The sequence below is a fragment of the Lycium ferocissimum genome, chromosome 6 (assembly GCF_029784015.1).
Source record: "Lycium ferocissimum isolate CSIRO_LF1 chromosome 6, AGI_CSIRO_Lferr_CH_V1, whole genome shotgun sequence".
NCBI classification, from domain to species: Eukaryota; Viridiplantae; Streptophyta; class Magnoliopsida; order Solanales; family Solanaceae; genus Lycium; species Lycium ferocissimum.
The window spans coordinates 22055475-22080068 of NC_081347.1; the positions used below are offsets into that span (position 1 = coordinate 22055475).

Sequence of the window (24594 nt, forward strand, 5' to 3'; positions counted from 1 at the left end):
GTCCCCGAGGAAAATTATAAGGGAAGCTAATATTATTAACGGCCCACCTATGGGTAAAAATAGGCAACTGGTGGACTTAGGTAGGCCCACCAACCTAAATTCTTCTCCATTTCATTTATTTTGTATGTTGTAAATGTATTTGAAAAAACATATGTGAATATTGAAATCCTATGGATGTTATAACTTAGGAAAATACCTAGTATTATTAGGAATGTCACCTAAACCATTTTCAAACTCGACTAATCCTACACTTTACATGAAATTGGTACTTAATTGGACTTTTTCTTCAAGTTAAACTGGTCTAATAACACAGTATAGTATAAACAATTTCAAATGAAAATTTGTAGTAAATTTGGGCCTTCCGCCTTTATAGAAATCTGGAATGCATGAAAGATAAGTTTTGGGCCTCAAGACCGCATCAAAACGTTGCAATTGTTTCCTTTGGACTTTGATATAACCTGAATTGAGTCGAAAAATGAATTTAAGGACTGTTTTTGAATCGTAACTTAGACTGAATTTGGAGAAAAATAATAGATGTAAAGGGCCAAGTTTTCAGAAATTCGAAAAAATGGATTTATTTTTGCCTTAAACTTGGATAAACTTTTCAGAACAAGAGCAAAGGTATTTTGGGGCCAAAAGCCCAAACTTAAGGGACAAAAATCAAAGAAAAATATACTTGGATTAATTTTTCAGTAAGATGGCTTTGGTGTGGACTATGTTTGACAAATTGAGCTTCAATATGACTAAATTAGACTTAATAAAACTTCCCACTTTCCTATTATATACATATATTATGAATAGGAGATATACTCTATACTTTCTTATATATATTAAAACCTATAAGAACTAAACTCATATCATTAGGACCAAAATAGTAGTGACTCTACTTGGAAGAAATCTCAAGTGTGTCTTGGTCCGGAAATGAAGTGAGTTGAAAACTTATATAGATTTTTTTTTTTAAACCCAAAACCCGACATTTTGTGATAAAGTAAACATTTTAAGCAAATAATCACACATTGAAGCTCGTAGTTTAACCGTATTCTATGGATTCTTAATAATAGGGTGTTTAAAACCTTCCCTATGGGATCACGAGAACACTTAACGCGAACTCTGGTCTTAAAAGGATTTTTCTCTTGGTTGATAATCACTTTTAATCAGGTTTTCCTAATTTCCCTTAAATAAATTAGGTGGCGACGCTAAAAATACTAAAATCCATTTAGAGCACCAACAACCTCTTAGTAGATTTTATGCACCGGCGTAAAAATGAATCGTAACAGTGACCGCACACCAACTCCGCCTTCAACGTGTTCCAAAGAAGGGGTATTTTGATTTTTTAGTGAAGGCTAGACCGCGAGCCCCCGTGTCCCCTTTGAAACTATTCTTTTTGCCAGGAGTAGCGGAATTGATGATATGAATGCATGACAATTTATATTTTGCATGAAAGTAAACAATTAAGCAAATAATCCCAATTATAGCATATTATATTGAAACCCTTATGGTTAGAACCTAGAAAATCCTCAGCAGAGTCGCCATCGGTTACGGTTTACTTTTACGGGGGTGCATAAAAGCTACTAAGAGGTTGTTGATGCTCTAAATGGATTTAGTATTTTTAGAGTCACCACCTAATTTTATAATGAAAATTAGGAAAATCGGGTAAAAAGGGTTTATCAAAAGAAGAGAAAAAACTTTTTAAACCGAAGTTCGAGGTAAGGATTCTGGTGATCTCCTAAGGAAGGTTTTAAACACCTAATATTAAGGATCCATAGAATACGATTGACCTAAAAGCTTTAATGTGTGATTATTGTAATTATTTGCTTAAAATATTCCGTTCCTCCAAAATTTGTCATGCTTATCATAAATCCTATTTTTTGGAAAAATGTCCCTCTTTGAAAAAAGGAGTTTGGTTTAAAATGTATATAAGGGCTCAACTCACTTCATTTTCAGACCAAGAAACACTCAAGATTTTCTCCCGAGTAGAGTCGCTACTAGTTTGGTCCTAACGATATGAGTTTAGTTCTTATAAGTTTTATTACTTATATAGGAAAATAAGTGGAGTATATCTCCTTTTATGATATAAGTATATAAAAGAGTTTATTATGTCATTGAAGCTCAATTGGGTCAACAACATTCCTACCAAATCCATCTTATCCCAAACTTGGGTCCAAGGGTATTTCCTTTGTTTTTATCCGTTAAGTTTTTGGGCTTTTGGCCCAAACATAAAAAATCTTTAAGCCCAGCTTCAGTTTTTGTGAATGGTTTAAACTTACACTTATAAAATTCTGAACTTCATTTTTTCATGTCATAAGAATCAGCCCAAGTTGCAAAAAAAAGTATTTTTTGTCCGAGTATTTAAGTCCAAAAATGGTACATTTGGTCTAAAAGTGGGCCTGAGGCCCAAAACGCTATTCTGAATTTTTGTTCCCACTTTTTAACAGGGGCGGATGGCCCAAATCTTTTTATCCGAAGTCCATTTTTTAACTGTCCTCATTTACTAAGCCCAGTTTTATACCCGAAGAATTTCATAATAAAATTAATTTGTCGATTTCATGCTTTGTGTAAGAATAGCCGAGTTTAAAATCATTTGAGGCAACCTCCTATCAGTACTATGTGTATTTCCTAAGTTCTACCATACCTGGGTTTCAATGTATGCAAGTGTTGTTTACAATATAATATACAAGTAATATTTAAATCAGAAATGAAAAGGGAAAAAGTTAGGCTGGTGGGACTACCTAAGCCCACCAGTTGTCATTTTCACCTACGGATGGGCCTTCTTTGTTTTTTGACTTCAACAGCGGACTCGATGAATAAAGGAGGTTGGGCCTCTGGCCCAACAAGTTTTTGACAGAAAATGGCCCGAGTGGCCCGTATTGTTTTCACATGCAACACAAAGGGGGGGAAAGTAGAATATTGGTTAGAGGGCATCTAGCACTTAGCAATCAATATAATATAGGCTAAACATGCACATACACCGAACTGTATACATACATACACATCAACATACTTGAAATATATGCATATGAAGGAAAGAAAAGCCCAAATCATGAATGATAAAATTAAAAAAAAGAATAAAATTAAAAATAAAAAATAAAAACAGACCCAATTTTATCATTGAAGTGACAAAGTAGGTAAAGCAGATGAGCCTAACATGTATAGACAGTAATGGGAAAGGAAGGAGTCCCAATAAGGGAAACAGACTGAGCAGGCCCAACTCAACATCACATAAACACCTAGGAATTTTTTCCATGTCTAGATGATTAATATACCTTAGGTATACTTGATATATAGGCCTATATACAAGCCAAAGGCACATAGAGGCTGTATATACTTCGTATAACCTAATATATTCCCAGACCTTAACTTATTTCAATTGGATGATAATCATGCTCAGACAGATACTAACAGGTTCACAAAGACGCATTACACAAGCATCTAGTCATAAGAGCATAAGTATTTGACAGAATCAACTGAATGTAGACAGGCAGGGCTATAAGACAGGATCTTTAAGCTTTTCTAACACATGGACATGCATACTAGGTGGTTTACTCTTAATGACAACCTTATATGATCACAAGCAAAAAGAGTAGACATATTTTCACATAAAAGACTAACAGATGTCAACTGTATTTCAAAAGGGAAATAATACACGGCAAGATCACATGATGTAATTGAAACGCATAACAATACTCAGAAAAAGAGAACATGCTCAAGTACAGAGAAGAAAAAGCACTATTAGTAGATAACTAGACATCGGGGCCTTATGAAATCAATACAGAAATCTGAGACACATATATCAGACCTAGAAAATCACTTCTAAATTCTTACAAATGTAATACTTCTTATAGTTAATTGATAGAGGGTCATATATTGAACACACCAGTTAAGATATGCAGATTTTCGCATTGCATGACATAACAGTTATGTATTTCATTCAAAGTCAAAGGTCAATATGCAGAGTTCACATATATCAGGCAGTGAATTTCAAATTCAAGTCAACCAAAACAACTTAGGCTTCAATAAAGACAAAGTGCATTTTTTATCAGACCTATTATAAACCAAATGATAGCACTTAACCCACTCAAAGCTGATAAGTAGTTTTACTCTTCTCTACTTCCATGGCAGATACATACTTGTTCTATTTTATACTAAAACTAAATATTAAATGAGTTTAATCCCACACAGCTACAACATGATAATCCTTTAACCAGTTTAAATAGAAGGCATACTTACTCTGAGGTATTACACATCTACCGAGGATTAAATTACGTTCAGCGCCTTATTAACCCCATTTGGACTTATCAAGAAACTATTTGAAGCTTATTTAGCTAAGTGGATTAGATAAGCTCATGCTAATGCTAATGCTAAACACTTGCCAAAATTAACTCATAGAACAAACACATACTTTAATGACATCATATTAGGAAATAAATGAACAAACTTTGTTATTTTAAGTTAGTGATCCTACCATTTTTTTCAACTAAGTCATATTTAGTTATGAACTCATATCCAGGGGATTCAAACAATGCAAAAACAAAGGCTGGCATTTCTAGTATAGCTAGATGAGATTCAGAATATAGGTTTATGACTTAGTCCAACATGATAAACTCATTTCTTAATTACCAGTTGACCGTAGCAGCATATTCTAGTCAAATAAGGAAAGCATTTGTCATATTTTTAAGCTAGGTTACCATGACTCAAATGGTTCTTAATTACCAGTTGACTGTAGCAGCATATTCTAGTCAAATAAGGAAAGCATTTGTCATATTTTTAAGCTAGGTTACCATGACTCAAATGGCAAACAAGGCTCATGTCAAACTGAGACCAACAACTAAAGAGGCACATAAAGGTAAATATGCTTATGCTTATGCTAAGCTAATATGAAAGAGACTTCAAACTGAAACAACATTCATAATTATATTAAACTACTAAAACATCTAAATAAGCATACATAATTTTATCATACTTTTATAGTAAACATGATTTCAGCTAATAGCATGTGGAATAATAATAGACCTAAACTAACATGTGGTAGCACATAAAGGCATACTCAAGAAAAACTATAGGTTAACTGATGCACAACTTGTCAAAATTGGACATGTATGGCACAACTAAGCAGCTACAGACCTGAACTAATCTATGACTAATCATTATTGAGACATAAAAGAGTCGGCCAATGATTGGCATATCATGATGCAATGATTGAAGAGTAAAGGAAGCAAAAGAGAATGAAATTGAATTTTGAAGAACAAGTAGTACGTGGCAGCAGATGAAAAATGGAAGTGCAAATATGACGTGTCTACGTGGAAGAAGAATTCAAGAATGGGAATTGTTTAAGTTCGTGAAAGTGCTTGTATGTCGCGGAGATTTCATGCCTCTAAATTTTTTTTCTGATCATTCTGCGTTGCACCAGCGACGCGGGTGTGACGCGAGCCAGCTAATTTTCCCTGCCTGAGTTGGATTTGATTTTTAAAAGCCCAGGCCTTTTAGTACCCTATAAATACATATTCTACACGGTTTTGACATAACTTTGGATAGCTTGAAACCCTTAGTTCATAATTTTGAACCTAGAGAGAGCTTGGAGCCGCCGTGGAGGCCGTAGTTACAGGGTTTATCTTCTCTTCTCTATAAATACTCATTTTTTATATTTTTATTCGGATGATTTGTTGTTTTTCCTCCATATCTATGTGGAGCTAAACTCTTTAGTTCTAGGGTTTTGGCTCAAACATGAATGTCGAAGTTTGATTATCGTTTATATCTATTGATTTTCCATCTTTGGGTTATTTATTTATTCTTGATTTTAATTATTTGATTATTTGACGAAATAGTTAGACACTATCTGTGGCGTGTAAATTGAACTAGGGATAGGGAATTTGCATGAGTAATAAGAATAAATAAAGCTTGTTCAATTAATCGTTTCACTACTGAGGATAAGACTATACCTTTTAGCCTTGCTTAGTTGAATACGGAGAAGTAAATGCGTTCTTATTACCTTTGGCGACCATAGGAATATAGGTGTTATAGTAGCATCTACAGGCTTATGATCAACTCGAAAGATACTCATAAAGTTAACATCAACCCGTCAACTAGTAACCCATAGGTAGAACGATTTGAAGACTCAACTGGATTGTTAGTGGTCATAGCCCTAGATCTATCTCTTCTCCGATAAAAATCCGCTCTTTCTTGGTTGAAGTTCATTATTTGTTTTATTTTATTTTTAGTTAGTTTATAAATATAAATTTGGATTTCATTTCTTGTTTAGATAATTAGCATTAGTTTAATTTAGTAAATAGTTAATCATAAGTCTCTGTGGGTACGATATCTGGACTTAACAATCCTATATTACTTGTACGACCCCGTATACTTGCGTGTGCGTTTGGGATCAACAAGTTTTTGGCACCATTGCCGGGGACTTAGAAATTAACTGTTTTTCTAGATTAGACTTTTTTTTTAATCAAAGGCCACCATTAAGGTGGAATTTTATTGATAAAGAAAATATGTACACATCAATCCAGAAGAGATTGATCCATCTAAAAGCAAATAACAGAAAATAAGAAAAGATCAATCCAACAAGATTGATCCAAATAAAAGAAAAGAAAACAAAAGAAAGGAAAATCTAGTGACTTATGGCCAGCAGAAGTAGACATCAACAGATTATCACAAACTAGAATCCAAGAGCCTTGGCTTGATAACTTCTATCACACCTTCAAAGTCTCACAGGTGGAAAGCATCAAGTCATATGAATCATTCTTCAGGCAAGCTTGAAAGTAGTTGTATATTGCTGTGTATATCAGCTTCTACAAGAAAACCAGGCCAATATTTTGCTTGATCCATAACCAGTACAGTCTGCTACTTATATCATGAGAATCACAACATGTATATTAAGGAATGAGCATAACAAGCACACTGATACCACCCTAATACATATGCTGCAATAACTCACAGTCTGATGATATTCTGTACTTAGAAATGGTTTGTAGAACTGGATTCAAAGACTTTAATCTGGTGCTTTGTCTTGTAGAGCTCTTACTCTCAAGTTAGGAATTCCTAATTTTTCCAAATTCAGAATCTTCTTAGCATCACTTGGAAATTCCTGAAAATTATGAAACTGAACTGCACCTGCAAAATCAAAAACAAAGTTAGTTAAAAAGTCTGTAAGTCCATTTCCTTCTCTGTGTATATGCTCCACAGTCACTCTTTGATCTGCCATCAGCCTTTTGATATCACCCACCAACATTGAAATGCTCCAAGGGATCCTCCATTCAGCATTGATAATCATCTTCATGGTCATGGAATCAGTCTCTATAATCAATGGAAAGAGTTACTTTTCCACACAGTACATCAGACCCATTCGATAGCCTCGGCCAAGAACTATATTTGATCCATCAATCAAAGTTTTAGCAGCTGCATACACCAGATCACCATCTTTATTTCTGATACAAAATGCAGCAGAACTTGGCCCTGGATTTCCTTTAGCAGCTCCATCAGTATTACACTTGTAGATTCCAGATGCAGGTCTCATCCATTTAATAACTCTGCAGATAATAGTTGATTTATACCCTTCAAAAATTTGAATGATCTGATGCCATCTAGATGGAATATTTAGCCCATGAAACTGAACTTTACATAACATGTAAATGTTCATATTTATTTCATATATCACATTATTCAGACTCATATTGCCATCATGTAGCCTATTGTTTCTCCACTTCTATATTTTTCACACAATGAAAGCAGGAATTGCTTTGTATATTATCTTCAGCTTGTAATAGCATTTTGCTTCCCACCAATTTCTAATGGCATGTTTCACCTGAATACAATTCATGCTCAATCCAGCCCCTGCATTAAATACACTCCATACTTTAGAAGATAAATCTCCACACAGAAACAGATGGTTAATAGTCTTATTCTGAGCAGTATGGCAGCAACAACACTTTGAAACTATAGGAATGCCAATACTTGCCACCACTTCATCAATTGGCACTTTAAACTTCTACAATCTCCACAAGAAGAATGAAATTTTAAAAGGCACACCTTTAATCCACATATTCTGAAATGGCACTGTTACATTAGCTTTTTATCTTAACAGCTCCCATGCACTACTTACTGTAAACCTTCCTGTACTTGTCATCATCTACCAAGATCTGTCCCATTCATTTGATGCATATTTAATATCAATTTCCTGTGTTATATGCTGCACTATATCTTCAGGAAACAGCTGCATGAGCTTTTTAATATCCCATCTTCCATTTGAAATAAGCTCAGAAACATCTTCAGCATGATCATTGATACGCCAGGACTGGGGAACCATATAGCTGAGAGCGCCTAACTTAGTCCAATTATCAAACCAGATGTTTGAACTTCCAATCTTTGGCTCCCACTAGATTTCCTGCTCAATACTTTCCCTTGCTTCCAACATCATCTTCCCGTACTTGAGAACCCCCCCTTCCATTGAACCACTTTTTGCTTTTTTTACGATTTGTTCCACATGAAATTCGCCCAAAGTGAACTAGTGGTTCTAAACTTCCACTAAAGTTTAGCATATAAGGCTTTGGACATGTCATAAATAGACCTGAAACCCAACCCTCCTTCATGTTTAGGAAAGCATATGTTAAGCCAAGATGACCAGTGTTTGCATCTTCCTTCCTCCTTATTATTCCAAAAGAACCTTGCAAAGATCTTGTGCAGTTCTTTAATAACACATTTAGGAGGCCTTATAGAAGATAAACATGAATTGGGATACTTTGAAGGACACTTGTAATCAACACTGCTTTTCCACTATAAGACAGTAACTTTCCTTTCCAAGTTTGCAACCTGTCTTTGACTTTCTTCAATAACTCAGTATAATCCACTTTCCTTTTCCTGACATGAGTAATTGGTACTCCAAGATATGTAAAAGGAAATTTCCCTCTCACAAATCCTGTTACTGCTGCAACCTGCTGACTCAACTCATTTGAAACTTTGCTGAACATGTAAAAAGAACTTTTTCTCTTGTTTATCAGCTGCCCAGATATTTCCTCATATTCTTGAAGAGTATCCATGATCATCTATAAAGAGTAATTGTCAGCAGCAGAAAAGATGATTGTATCATCTGCATATGCTAGATGATTCAGTTCAGCACTCCACTTTGGCATCCCATAACCAACAAAACCAGGCTGATTAAACAAAGAGTTTAAAGCTCTTGAAAGAACTTCTGCAACTATGATGAAAAGATCAGGAGAGAGTGGATCAACCTGATTGACACCCCTTGTAGAGTGAAAGAAACCATGTGGCTGACCATTTAAAAGCACAGAATACTAATTATTTGCCACCAGCCTCCATATAAGGTCAATGAAAGCTGCAGAAAATCCCATCTTCTTCATCACTTTACAAAGATATAACCATGAGACCCTGTCATATGCTTTTGTCATATCCAACTTAATTACAACATTTGTTGGTTTTCCTCTCTTCCTTATATCAGTTACAATTTCTTGTGTCAATAATAAATTCTCAATTATATTCCTACCCTTGACAAAGCCTGATTGATTTGGAGATATCACCCTTGAAAGTAACTTGTCCAATCTATCATGAACTACTCTAGATATGACCTTATTGATAAAGTTGCTAAGACTTATAGGTCTCACATCAGAGAAAAACTCAATAACATTCTTCTTTGGCAGCAAAACTAGATTAGTGTGAGTGATTGACTTGGGAAGAGTCTGACCATCAAAGAAAGCTTTAACAACACTAAATACATCAGCCTTGATCACCTCCCAACACTTCTGATTAAATATCCCAGAAAAGCCACCAGGGCCACAAGTACTATCCCCACTTAAAACACAGCCTTCTGTACTTCCTTCATTATAGGTTATTCAGCAAGTAGCATATTATCCTCCTCTCTAATCAGTTCAGGAATATGATTCAGAATTGGAGAATCTTTACTAACCTCCTCATGAGTAAATTACTTATGAAAAAAGTTAACAGCTTCACCAAAGAACTCTATCAGCATCCTCCAGCCAATTTCCATCAGCATCTTGAATCCTCTTGATCTGGATTCTTTTCCTTCTTCCTTTTACCAGACTATGAAAAAACCTTGTATTTTTATCTCCTTCTGAGAAACAGTCCATCCCAGCTTTTTGCCTCCAGAATTCTTCCTCATAGTGAAGATAGTTTAAGTTCAGCTTGAGCCCTTTGCATGACCATTCTATTTTCTTCAGAGGGGTTCTCCTCAAACAAATGTTCTTTAATCTTCACTATATCCTCCCTGATCACTAGTTGCTTAAAAATGTCACCAAAAGTAGCCTTACTCCATGTACTTAAAGCAATTTTTAGTTTTTTCATTTTGTGTTTAAAGGAAAGAAAAACATCATTAGATAAGTCTGCTTCCCATTGCTGCTTAATAAATTCAAGAAAAGTATCATGCTCCACCCAAAATTTAAGAAATCTGAATGGTTTGATAAAATTCTCCACTTGATCTCCACAAGATACAAGTAATGGTGCATGATCAGAACCAGTCCTTGATAAATGTTCCACTTCAAGATGTCCAAACCAATTCTAGAATGATTCATTATGTACAATCCTATCCAACCTCTTGAAAATGCAGTCATTGGCAGCCCTACCATTCCACCAAGTGAAAGGACTCCCTTTAAAAGGCATCTCATGCAACTCACAAGAATTTAGACAGAAGGCAAAATATTCATATTCTTGTGGCAATACTGGTAAACCTCCTATTTTTTCTTCTTCATTCAATATAACATTGAAATCTCCACCAATAAACCAAGGACATGTCATGTTGCTAGCCAAGAAGTATAAACTATCCCATAACTGTAATCTCTCTACTTCTGAACATTTAGCATATGCCATTGTAATCACCATGTCTCTATCCAATTCTAGTAACTTCAGCTTTACAGTAATGGATTGTTCAGTATCCAAAAGAACCTCAACATCTACATTATGTTGAACAAAAAACCAAATTTTACCATTACAGTTGAAATTAGCATAAGGCATTCCAAATCTCCTTTTATATTTCTGAATCTGTCTCTGATGCTAAAAAGGTTCTATCAGAGCCACCAAAAAGAACTTGTGATATCTATTTAACATTTGAACTCTATGAAATGCTTGTTGAGACTTCACTGATCTTATGTTCCAAAATAAAGATTTAACAATCATTTAACAGATTTCTTAGAGTTATTCCTTGTTGAGTACCTCACTGTTTGTGGAACATCTGAAGAATTTTGCTTTCTTCCTTTTCTTGACCCTTTGCTTTGTGTTTTAGGAGATAATCCTGCTTCTATGCACATACTCCGCAGGTTCATATCAATAGCAGCACCATCAGCATCTTCTTTCTTATTATTAACCAAAGTCAACTTTTCTTTCTCATCATGTAGATTATGAGAAACAACATCATGCAAAACCTTATTAGGGAAATCCTTGCAGCAACACTCAGAGGCTGAGCATCTTTGACATCAGGAATAATAGCCAAAGCTAAATTCCTTTCTTCTGCATCTGCACCTTTTTCAGGATAACAGCCAACTAACTGCAAGTTACTACTAGAATTGTCTACATCATCCACAGTAGAAATCTCTTCAGTCTCCCTATTTTCATCACCCTGTAGGCTCATATCACCACCACTCTCATTATTCATGCTTACATTTGTTGATAATACTTGAATGACCTGTTCCTTCTCCAAAGTAGATTCCCTTTTGCTATCTTTCTGAAGCTTGTTATCTAGTATAGAGAACTTAGCTAAGCACTCTTTTGTGCTATCAATAATTTTGTTATCAGGAATCATCTCTGATCCAATGACAACAGCCTCATCTTTATCTAGCACCTCACCTTGCTCTATCACCTTTAGATCATACTGAGTTGAATCAGCATGATCATCCATCACTTTCAAAGTATCAGTAACAATATCCTCCAGATCATCAGATTGCAAGTCTTGTGCCTTAACCACCTGCAGAGAATTGACTATATCTTTTTGCCCTTCAACACTGATAAACTCCACTTCTGCAATTTTATCAATATTAGTTGATTTGATCTTGTGAATCCTCCAATTTGTTCTGCACTTTAACATTTGATTTCTTCTCTGAATCATCCTTTATTAACAACAAATTTTGATTCTGACCACCTTGCCTTCTTTGATCTTTAGAAATAATTAACTCTTGCTCCTGCTCTTCATCTGCATTGTTATTTTCCACTTCTACATCAATATCATCTCCATTAGTCTGATCTTGTAACACCTTAAACTTGTTTTGGACCATCTCATTTGTATCTTTATTCTCAGTTGGGTTGATCTGTGATAGCTTTGAATCTGAGCTAGCCTACTTGGCACTCGAGAAATCCCTATTATCTTTAACTACATTCAAATTCCCAGGATCACCAAGTAATTTCCCACTAGCCAATCTCCTAGCATTAAATCTACTCCTATTCTGATAAAAATGATTCCTTTGATGTTGTGCATCCAGAAGTTTGCCATTTGCTACCTCATCATGTTTCACCTCATCAATCATAATAGCCTTACCCTTCTTTGCAGTATCATTTTCCAATTTCTCAGTCTCATTCACTACATGCTCATCAAACTTCTCCTTTTCCTCAACGAATACTGCTAGTTTTGGATGAAGTCTCCTGCATTCAACCTCATTATGCCCTTGTAACTTACATTCTTTACAATATTTTAGAAGATAATCATATTGGATCTTCACTTTTTCCACTCGAACCTCCTTAGAATCCTTATCTTCAATTTCCATATTAACAAAATCAGGTAGAGCTGCCAAAGAAGTCCATAAGCACTTTGACTCTTGCACAACTTGGTCTTGTACGATTAATAGTGGCAAGATCCACATGAAGAGGTAGACCAACAGCAGATGCAAGTGAGAATAATGCCTCCTTGATAAAGAAAGTAGGCAGCAAGTATGGAAAGGAGATCCAAGATATAACCTTTGATGTTTCTTGATCAACTTTAAACTTAGAATCATATATCAAAGGTCTCATTTGGTACGAATATCCATCTCTAGATTGTAAGTAATACACACCTTTTGAACAAAGAGTAACAAAGTCCTCCTTTGTCGAAAGTCTAATAAGCACATGTCTATCACGAAACAAGCCAATGGTGCACTTCCCTTTCATCCCACATTGAGTAGGGATGATAGTTCTTAGTTCCTCTAATGATAGCCATCCTTATGAAAATTTGCCAACGACTGCATGCTTCAGATCTTCCAATTGCTCCATCTAATCCACCTCCCTCTCAGTCCATCGCAATACATGAACACTATTTCGATATTCCACCTTCTTAACAGAGAGTTTTGACGTAATGTTTTGCATGGGATTATGGTTTTCTGGATGAAGTATATGTCTATAATCCATCTTAGGTTTTGTAGGTTCATTATGGGAGTCTTTCATGGTTATAGTAGGTGTAGGAGTAGATGTAGAGGTCTGGCCAGCCACCAGAGATGACTGACCAATGGCCACGACGGCCATACTGCCGGCAGTAAAGGTTTTAAAAATTAGGGTTTTGCATGGAGGTAGGGTTTACGTTGAGAGCTTTTTTTTTTTTTTTATCAACTCTCACCTGGTGGTAACCCGACCTCAAGTCTATTTTTAGATTAGACTTTTCTTTTTGTCTATTCAAGTTTTTTTTTTTTTTTTTTAATTTAATATTTTGGTTAGCTTTCTTGACATGGCATCTTGGAGTAAAAATTGATCGAATATTGGTTGTTCCTATTTGGGTGATCCTTGTCTGATTTGTGGGGGACCCTACTTGTGGCAACACTGTCAAAATATTTTCGGGAATGGATTGTGTGCACCTTCCCAATCTTTTAAGTGGAATGTTTGTAATGTATGTGGTGGTCAAGACGGTCATAGCAATCGTTGTTCTAACTTTTATTCCCCATCCCCGAGCCCCTATTATGATTCTCTTGTTGTTTGTGATGTTAATAAGAGTAATGAAGTAGAGGATGTGGAAAGTCTTGCTCGGATTAGAGATATGATAAAACAAATAGTGGAGCACGTTGCATTAATGAGTGAGCAAAACGCAGAAATGTGGAAAGCCATAGAGAGGATTCGTGCCAAACTCACAGAGATGCAGATCGAGGCTAAAACTTGTAATGATCTACAAGTTACAAGCTTAGCCAATACTCAAGACGAACCTCAAACAGAAGAAGAGAGAGAGTTCCCACAAGTAGAAAGCTTTCAAAAAGCAGAGATAGTGAGCCAATCTTGGCTAACGGAACAAGCTCAACAAGTGAAATTTCATGGGTTTCTCCGTGATGGTCTTATAAACATGGCTACACAACTGGTAGAGGGAAAAACTGAGCTCAGACAAGAGATAGATCAATTTGGTTCAGATATCTATGACCTGCAGGCTCAAATGAATAAAAAGGTTGAGGTGCCTGATGCCCAACCACCAATTGTTGTGGATACTGGCCAACTTCTGGAGCAAATAGAGAAATTTCAACCATTCGATCAGATCTTTGTTGATGATGTCATTGTTGAGGAGGTGTACAAAAGTGAGGATGTCAGAAATAATGCAGTTTTAGAGTTGGGGCGTGTCGGTCCTCATTCTAAACATTTTACTACATTATGTTTGTTTGGCGACATGGAAATCGATCCCTCCACGCCGATGAAGAATTGTATAGATGAGGAACAAGAGCCTTACATCCTGAAATTTGCCACACCAGAAAGACAAAATGACGTTCCTCACTTAAGGGCCAAGAAGTGCAAAATGCAACACCTATTGTTTGGTTCCTTTACTTTTACACCACCGCCCTAGAAGCATGATAGAAAATTTGATGCAAAATTAAGGGTACAATTCATAAGTTCAAGGTGGAGGAAAAAGTTGATTCACTTCGTGCCACGACGTTAAGTAAGGCGCTTATTGGGAGGCAACCCAATGTGTAATAGTTTTTTATTTTATTTTTATAGTGTTACGTTTTGTTTTGTTTTGTTTTGTTTTTATTTTGCAGATTAGGGGAAGTCTGAGTACCCGAAGTTGATAGCTGAGGAGCATGTTTGGAATTAAGTGTGTGATCGTCCTGACCCTTGATGTTGAGGATTATGCTGCTAGCGAGGCTCTAGAGGGTCTCAGGGAGTATTTCTCACCTTTGTTTTAATTTTTCTCTACTATACATGCATCGAGGGCAATACATATTTTAAGTGTGGGGCGGGTACTTCTGATTTTTTGAGGTCAAGGATGATTATGGCATAGGATTTTTTTTTTAAATTTAGCCTTATATATATATATATATATATATATATATATATATATATATATATATATATATATATATATATATAACTAATATTCAAAAAAGATTTTTTTTTCTTTTCTTTGTTCGTTCTTTTGTTTTTCTTTTATAGCTTCTTTTTCTCTTTTAGTGGCATAGATCATCCACCCCTTGGGTTTTCTTATGGCCTCGGTTCTTTCCCGAGGTGGGGCCTTTGAACCGGGTAAGTTTTTATTTTTTAGGATTAATTTTTTTTTTTAGGAGTAGTAAAGGAGAGAGAAGAAAGCCCTTGTGACTTGTTTGATACTAGCATATTTAGGCTTGAGCTTGAGTAATACTTTCCTGTGAGTGCTTGAGTAACAAAAAGATAGCAGACTTTCTGACACCTACACTCATGGTTGTGACTCGGTATACAACTTATTCTTATTTTGTAGTTCGTCATGATCCTATCTATCTTAGAATAGAATTGATCCATCTTGATTGATACTTGTGTCATGTATGGTGAGGATCTCTTGCATATATTCCATGTTTTGCATCTTAGTCTAGAACTTGCCCTGCATGTTATTGAAGCGAAATAAAAAGTGTTGCTCTGTTTAGAAGATGATGCTAGGCTTTCTTTAATATGTCTTGTGAATTTTTAGCCTTTTCAGAAATTGTACTACTAGTTAGCCCTTTGAGCCTGTAGCCTTTCGTTTGTTAGTCGTATTTTTTCCTTGATCATTCTGTTTGAATCCCTAGTTTTTGCAGCCTACTTCCTTGAGCACTGTAGCTTAGGCTGTGATATAATTGTTAAATCTGAAGAAAAGGGATGGTCAAGTGAAAAAATGGTGACCAATGATAGTTGCAGAGTGATGAAAAAGCCCTCTTAGAAAGAATGTGAAAAAAAGGAAAGAAAAATTGCTTGAAAAAAAAATTGAATCGTTCTTGATATGATGAGAATTACTAGTGAAATAATTGATGAAGAGAGGGCTGAAAAATAAAGTGAAAAGATGAAAATAATGGGTGATGAAGTCTAAAATTGCAAAGTGCTTAGGGAAGTGTAAGTCACCATTATATAGTTCTCCTACCCATCCCCTAGCCAACATTACAACCCGTTAAAGTCCTATTTGATTCTACTCGAGCACACTTGATTAGTAGAGATGTACATAATGGGCAAGCCTGTGGTTCTTTGTGCATACATGTGAATTTCTTTTGAGAGCGAGAGTTGTGCTTTGATGCTAAGTTCTTAAATTACATTCGATTCTTTGATTTGAGTGTGTGGATAATTTCTTCTTGTGAGGGCACTTGTTTCATGATAGATAGGTGGTGTTATTAGATTTCTTTGATAGAGTAGGTGAGCGAGCTTAAAAGTTTGTTGAGCGAGCTTAGAGTTCGTCTCTGAGGCTAGGAGGTTAGAAGTTTGTTGTTTGTTTGTTGATTTGTATATCTTGCATGATGATCAGGAAGTTTATGTTTGATGAGTTGAGTTGCTATAGGGCCTAATTGTTAGTATCAACCAAAGTGGTGGTGTTCCTAGGCTTGATTTATTGAAAGTGGTTTGAATGCTTACTCGAGAACGAGTAAGAGTTTAAATGTGGGGTGGTGATGTTCGGCCTAAAATACATATATTTATGCATTGATTGCCTCACATTTTAGTACTTTTAATCATCTTTTGAGTATTATTATATTGATTTGTGCTTAATATTATATTTTACAATGTAGGGATAAAGTGGTGTGAAGTTGAAGAAATTGATAAAAAAATCCAATAAAGTGGAAGATAAAAGAAAGAAAGAAAGAAAGAAGTGAGACATAAAAAAGTGGGCCAATGATTGGCATATCATGATGCAATGATTGAAGAGTAAAGGAAGCACAAGAGAATGAATTGAATTTTGAAGAACAAGTAGTACGTGGCAGCAGATGAAAAATGGAAGTGCAAATATGACGTGTCTATGGGGAAGAAGAATTCAAGAATGGGAATTGTTTCAGTTCGTGAAAGTGCTTGTACGTCACGAAGATTTCATGTCTCTGAATCTTTTTTTCTGATCATTCCGTGTTCCACCCGCAACGCGAGTGTGACGCGAGCCCTCTAATTTTTCCCAGTCTGAGTTGGATTTGGTTTTTAAAAGCCAAAGCCTTTTGGTACCCTATAAATACAAATTCTACACGGTTTTGACATAACTTTGGATAGCTTGAAACTCTTAGTTCATAATTTTGGACCTAGAGAGAGCTTGGAGCTGCCGTGGAAGCCGTAGTTACAGGGTTTATCTTCTCTTCTCTGTAAATACTCATTTTTTATATTTTTATTCGGATGATTTGTTGTTTTTCCTCCATGTCTATGTGGAGCTAAACTCTTTAGTTCTAGGGTTTGGCTCAAACATGAATGTTGACGTTTGATTATCATTTGTATCTATTGATTTTCCATCTTTGGGTTATTTATTTATTCTTGATCTTAATTGTTTGATTATTTGACGAAATAGTTAGACACTATATGTGGCGTGTAAATTGAACTAGAGATAGGGAATTTGCATGCATAATAAGAATAAATAGAGCTTGTTCGATTAATCGTTTCGCTACTGAGGATAGGAATATACCCTTTAGCCTTACTTAGTTGAATACGGGGAAGTAAATGCGTTCTTATTATCTCTGGCGACCATAGGAATATAGGTAGTAGCATCCACAGGCTTGTGAGCAACTCAGAAGATACTCATAAAGTTAACATCAACCCGTCAACTAGTAACCCATAGGTAGAACGATTTGAAGACTCAACTGGATTGTTAATGGTCATAGCCCTAGATCTATCTCTTCTCCGATAAAAATCCGCTCTTTCTTGGTTGAAGTTCATTATTTATTTTATTTTATTTTTAGTTAGTTTATAAATATAAATTTGGATTTCATTTCTTGTTTAGATAATTAGCATTAGTTTAATTTAGTAAATAGTTAATCATAAGTCTCTGTGGGTATGATATCTGGACTTAACAATCCTATATTACTTGTACGATTGCGTATACTTGCGTGTGCGTTTGGGAGCAACAACCGGATCATGGTTGATCTTCAGAAGATTAAGGTTGTGAGGGATTGGGCGAGACCCACTACTGTGATCGAGATCCGTAGTGCTGTGGATTTGGCCAGCTACTACAGCCGATTTTTGAAGGGTTTTGCTTCTATTACTTTATCTTTGACCTGATTGACTCAAAAAGATGTTCCTTTCTAGTGGTCCGATGATTGTGAGGAAAGCTTTCAAAATCTCAAGACTCTTTTAACTTCAGCCCCGATTTTGGTATTGCCAGTAAAGGGTAAAGAGTTCTCAGTCCATTGTAATGCATCCCGTGTGGGTTTGGGTGCTGTGTTGATGCAGGAGGGTAGAGTTATAGCCTATGCTTCCCGTCAGTTGAAGATCCATGAGAGGAATTATCCTACTCATGATTTGGAGTTGTTAGTTGTGGTCTTTACTTTGAAGATTTGGAGGCATTACTTCTATGGTGTCCGTTGTGAGGTTTTCACCGATCACTATAGCCTTCAGCACGTGTTTACCCAGAGAGATCTTAATTCCAGGCAGCGCCCATGGATAGAGCTCCTGAAGGACTATGACATCTCTATTCTTTATCATCCAGGGAAAGCCAATGTGGTTGTTGATGCCTTGAGTCACAAGGCCACAAGTTTGGGGAGTTTAGCCCGTTTGGTTGTTTCCAAGTGTCCGTTGGCCATGGAGGTTTAGACTCTGGCCAACAGTTTCGTTCATCTTGATATTTCAGCCCCAGGAAGAGTTTTGGCTTGTGTAGAGGTGAGATCATCCTAGTTAGATTAGATCAGGACTCATCAATTTGAGGATGCTCAGTTGAGCAAGATTCAAGATAGGGTTTTGAGGGGTAAGACCAAGGAGGCCATGATTGATTTTGAGGGTACTTTAAGGGTTAAGGGGCGCGAGTGCATTCCTCGCGTTGGTGACTTGATTCAGTCAATTGACTGAGGCCCATAGTTCACGATACTCCATTCATCCGGGATGACTTAGATGTATCGTGATTTGAGGTAGCACTATTGGTGGCGTCGGATGAAGAGGGATATAGACGACTTTGTTGATAAGTGTGGTAATTGCCAACAAGTTAAGTATGAGCAGCAGCGACCCGGTGGTGCACTTTAGAGGATGCCCATTCTCGAGTGGAAGTGTGAGAGAATTGCCATGGATTTCACTGTGGGTCTTCCAAAGACCCCGAGTAAGTTTGATTCGATTTGGGTGATAGTTGATCGGTTGACTAAGTCCACTCATTTCATTCCAGTTCAGATTTCCTATACCGTGGAGAAGTTAGCCAAGTTAAACATTCGTGATATTTTAAGATTGAATGGGGTTCCTATCTCCATCATATCTGATCGGGGTACTATCTTCACTTCCCATTTTTGGAGAGCTTTTCATGACGATTTGGGTACCCGATTGGATTTTAGTACAACGTTCCACCCCCAGATCGATGGGCAGTCTGAGCGGACCATTCAGGTGCTCGAGGATATATTGAGAGCTTGTGTTATTGACTTTGGTAGTCATTGGGGTCAGTACTTTCTGTTGGCAGAGTTTCCATATAACAACAGTTATCACTCGAGTATCGGCATGGCGCCTTTTTAGGATTTATATAGTAGGAGATGCAGATCTCCGGTTGGCTGGTTTGATGCATTTGAGGTTCGACCTTAGGGTATGAATCTATTGAGAGAGTCTCTTGAGAAGGTGAGGGTCATTCAGGCCAAGCTTTTGGCAGCTCAAAGTCGACAGAAGATGTATGCGGACCGAAAGGTCCGAGATTTAGAGTTCGTCGTTGGTGATCAGGTTCTATTGAAGATTTCACCCATGAAGGGTGTTATGAGATTTGGGAAGAGAGGTAAGTTAAGTCCGAGGAATATTGGGCCATTTGAGATTCTTGACCGTGTGGGCGATGTTGCTTATGAGTTGGCCTTGCCACCAGGTTTGGCGGGAGTTCATCCAGTTTTCCATGTGTCTAAGCTAAAGAAGTACCATGCCGATGGCACTTATATTGTTCGTTGGGACTCGGTATTGCTTGATGAGAATTTGACTTATTTGACTTATGAGGAGGAGCCTATTGCAATTTTTAATAGGCAGGTTCGAAAGTTGAGGTCTAAGGAGATTGCTTCTGTGAAGGTGCAATGGAAGCATCGTCCTGTTGAGGAGGCCACTTGGGAGACTGAGTCCGACATGCGTAGCCGATATCCTCAGTTGTTTGCCGATTCAGGTACTTCTCCGTTCCTTTCCCTTCGTCGCTCAAGGATGAGCGATGGTTTAATTGGTATCTGATGTAGCGACCCACTTGGTCGTTATAGTCTTTTCGGCACTTCTGACCTTTTCCCCAGCTGGTTTAGCTAACGTTAGACCCGAGAGGACCGTTGACACTTTTGCTGAGGTGTTTAGATTTGATTTGGGTGACTTTTTGGAAAAATTAGGCTTAAAGCGAAAAAGAGTTGACCCAAAGTTGACTTTTGGATAAACCGACCTTTTTCAGAAATCCGTCGATTCTGAGAGGTACAGATAGTATTTTAGACCTTATGCATATATTTGGTTCGGTTCCCAATGCACTCGGGCGCATTTTGGGATTTGGGTTGGGAAATTGATATTGAGGTATCGGGGGTTGACTCGGTATGTGGTATGAGAGCAGATGGCCTCGAAAATAGTCGAGATTTTGGGTTGAAATTGTAATTATTTTGGGGAAATCCGGTTCTGGTGCCCGCTATAGCGGCACCAGTACTGCATCAGTGGCACCGCCATAGAGGTGGGATGGCCGCCACAGCAGCCAAGTGCATTTCTTGTCTGACCATCACAATAGTCTGAGCAACCGTCAAGACGGGACCGCCGCAGCGGTCTCGCTGCCGCAGAAGCAGTATCGGGCTAATTAATTCATTAACTGAGCATAAAAGCCCTAAGTTCCCCATTCTTTATTATTTCGACTTTAGAATTCTTGAGAGCTTTTCAAGGTGATTCTTGGGGGAAACTCTTGGTGGTAAGTTCTTCTAATTCCTTTACTTTTCCATTGTCCTTAATCACCTTAGAATTCCTTTATTATGATAGTTCATTAAGTATTTGATCATTTAAAAGAGGGTTCCTGGGGTTCTTCTTTCTAGGCTTCTAAATCATGATTTATTATTTGGGTTAGCTCTAGTAAGCATGGAATTGATGATTAGCACTATTATAGCATGATTCTTCCTAATTAGTGGCTAAATTATAGGATTGAAGGTTAGGGTTTATACCCAAATTTGGGGCTTTTGCCTAGAATCCGAATTTGAGTAATTTGTTGGTTATTCTAGCTTGATATTGATGGGAATTGATCACCTAGAGCTTTAATTTCATGTTGGAAACTTTAGAATCCTGATTCCACCCTTCTAGTTTATAAAACCCATTCTATAGGTTGGGGATTTGGGTCTTGAATAGAAGTAAGGTTTGATCGATGTTCTTCTTGATTCTAATTCCTTGATTTGAATGTGCTTAGACTTTCTTTATCTCGAGGCTGAACGGAAAGGAAAGGCTAAGGTGTGATTGTGGAGACCCTGTTGTTCGGCCTTTCAGATAGGTTACAGTTTATCCTATGGTGAGACTTCGTTTAGCGAAGCATATATTTAGACGATTTTGTCGGAGAATGCATGTAAACCTTCGGGTATGAAGTTGGGTTGGATATTGTCTTAGGTTAGGCCTTGTTGTGTGATTGGGGTTAGCCACCCCGTTGTGTTGTGACTTATCTTGTTCTATTTTTGTTAGCTTGATGCCACATGGAGATAGTAGATTTTGGAGACTATTGATATATCTTAACTATGATATTGTAGTATCTTACTTGTTTTCGTTTGAGACGAGGATAGTGATTCTATTATGGCTTATTGTGTAGCCTTTTCATGATATTATTGGTGTGCCCATGCGTGGTACTTTTTATATTGACTAGATTATTGACATTGAACTTATACATTGCACGCATTCTCATCCTTCACGATATACTGTTGATACATTGATGGTACTTAAGGAAACACTGTTATGAGCTGGGCTCAGTTGGGTGAGAGTGACGTGAGGACCGATGTCCTATGTTTATCCTAGAATCGAGGATGAGGGCTGGTAGCGATTGGCGAGGTCGTTGCCGGAATCGTGAGGTACATGGACTTCGCGGGTCCCCCATGGGTTGTGCTGCCGAGATGTGATGTTCCCTCATCAGAGTACATGTGTACGGTGGATATACATTGCATTCACACTGCATACATTATTGCATTGCATTGTACTATGGCTTATATTGTGATATTCTTGTGATGTACTTGTGATATTCGGATTCAGATTGAATATATTGAGAATTGGCACATTTGGGCTTAGATGCTATAACATAGGTGATGACGTGTACTTGGTTAGGCTCGTGTTGACTTATACCTTGTTGATTTACCTGTTTATCGTACTTTATTGCCTTGATATATGTTAGCTAATCTTAGTCGGCCTATGATACCCACCAGTACTTGTTGTTTGTACTGACCTGCACTTGCTGCATTCTTTTATGAGTGTAGAGTTCGAGGTGGGTTCGACCTCTACTCCTCGTGGCTGATAGTAGTTCGAGGGTTGCTGATTAGAGTCTTTCAGGGTGAGCTCCAGGACGTTCGCCGCCTTGAAGATTCTTCCTTTATTTATGTCTTATTTGATATTCTGAGACATATTGAGACTTTTGATGTATTATTGTTACTTTTAGATTTATAGTATCTAGTTAGATGCTCTTGTATGGTTAGACCAGACTCTGGGTGGATTTGATATATTTCCTTACTTCCGCATGTTCTTATATCATTATCGTCAAACTTACGTATTTTATCTCTTTTGCTTATTCATTTATTTATTCATGTATTTTAAGATTGTTGGGATGAGGGTTCGCTTACCGAGGTGGGAAAGGTAAGTGCCCACACGACTTAGCGAAATTAGGTCGTGACAGGTTCTTCATGAACCGATGGGATTTGAGGATTCAAACGTGTGTAAGACAAAATTCGTTAAGGATTTGTACTCGTTTGAACGTTATAATGCAGAAAAAGTAAAGAGAAAGAGGAGTAATACCTCATTTACGTGGCACATCGACGGATTTGGTTGAGAAATGGCAGAGCAATTAATGCTCTTGCCATTCTCGGCTATACCAAGTCTAGTAGTCGTCGTGGGCTCGCATTTTTTACCGTTTTCGGCAAGTGACGTGATGGGAGAGAGTGGATGATGGGGCGGCTAGGGTTTCTTTTGAAACCCTTAGCCTGAAAGATGAAAATGAGACTTAGAGGTCTGTTTGGCCTCTAAGTCTTGAAGGTTCTGAGGTCTTTTGCGTCGGGTCAGTCCTTAATGGAATGGGCTCGGCCAAGATTAAAAAGAAAGAAAAAGGTTCACTTTGTATATACACCCATATACACGATATGCATGTACATCTATGTATGCGCGTGTATATAAAAAAAAAGGGCTTGGATATTCTTTTAATAAATGGCCACAATTAGGAAAATTAATTAAATTAACCCTTTAATTAAGTAAAACAAGATTAAGATAAGAATAAGACGAGCCTACGAATAGATAGGTGCCTAACATAGAGGTGGAACTAAGTTTGTGCTAAGATGTATCAAACAGGAAAAATAAGTTATGGCTTAAACCGTTGACATGGTCAAGGTGTGGTTACTAGAAAGAAGGAAAACTGAAGCTTCAGGGACATGGACCAACCATGGTCATGGCTGCCCAAATGTGGCCACACTTGCACAAGAACCCGAGGAAAAATAAGCAATAATGGAGTTCAACCATTGACAAGTTTGAATTATTGAGAGTTACATAGAAGAGAGGAAAAAAAAGAGCCTGAGAAATCCAGAGTCAACCGTGGCAATGATTGTCAATCGTGATGACGATTGCTCAACCCCGACAACGGTTGCCCCCCAACCCTATAAGAGCTCAGAGTCATGTTGGATTTTAAGGTGTGAATGAGAAATGAGAAAATGTACTTTTTGAAGTGCACCCAAAAGGCACCTACCTTTTGGATTGCACTTCTCCATCTCATCCTTTCATTTCCCATAAGTTCAGAGGCCCGACCTCAGATTTTAAAGACAGAAATCTGAATTCTCTCTCCTTCTAAACTGTTCTCTTCATTAGTTTTCAAAATAAAATTACAGTAGAGTCGTGTGATTTGTTGCCGAATTTGTGTTTGATGAAGTTGGTGGGATTTGAGGTATCACTACACCATCAACAGGTATATCTGTTTTATCCTGAGAGGAAGTAATCCATAACCTTGGGTACAATGAGGGGACTAAATTCTTTAAGGTCACACAGTGAATTCTCTGGACTCATATATTTTCAGTTTTATGCATTTTACGTTTTTCAACATTAATTCAAGTTTTTGGTTTACTGGTTTGAACACATATTTACTAATAAGCTTAAGGAATTTAATTTATCTGCGACTCC

General features: G+C 37.1%; 2 protein-coding genes across 2 annotated transcripts; both read right to left on the reverse strand.

Moving 5' to 3' along the window:
- Window positions 1-6991: 6991 nt before the first annotated feature.
- Window positions 6992-7639, reverse strand: LOC132061209 (uncharacterized). Its single transcript, XM_059454063.1, has 2 exons — window positions 7342-7639; window positions 6992-7296 (listed from the first exon to the last, which is right to left on the reverse strand). The coding sequence occupies exons 1-2, from the start codon at window positions 7637-7639 to the stop codon at window positions 6992-6994; spliced, it is 603 nt and encodes a 200-aa protein (XP_059310046.1).
- Window positions 7640-8128: 489 nt separating this feature from the next.
- On the reverse strand, window positions 8129-9035 carry LOC132061210 (uncharacterized). The gene is made up of 2 exons (XM_059454064.1): window positions 8738-9035; window positions 8129-8319 (listed from the first exon to the last, which is right to left on the reverse strand). Exons 1-2 carry the CDS (start codon window positions 9033-9035, stop codon window positions 8129-8131), a joined length of 489 nt encoding a protein of 162 aa, XP_059310047.1.
- Window positions 9036-24594: the final 15559 nt, after the last annotated feature.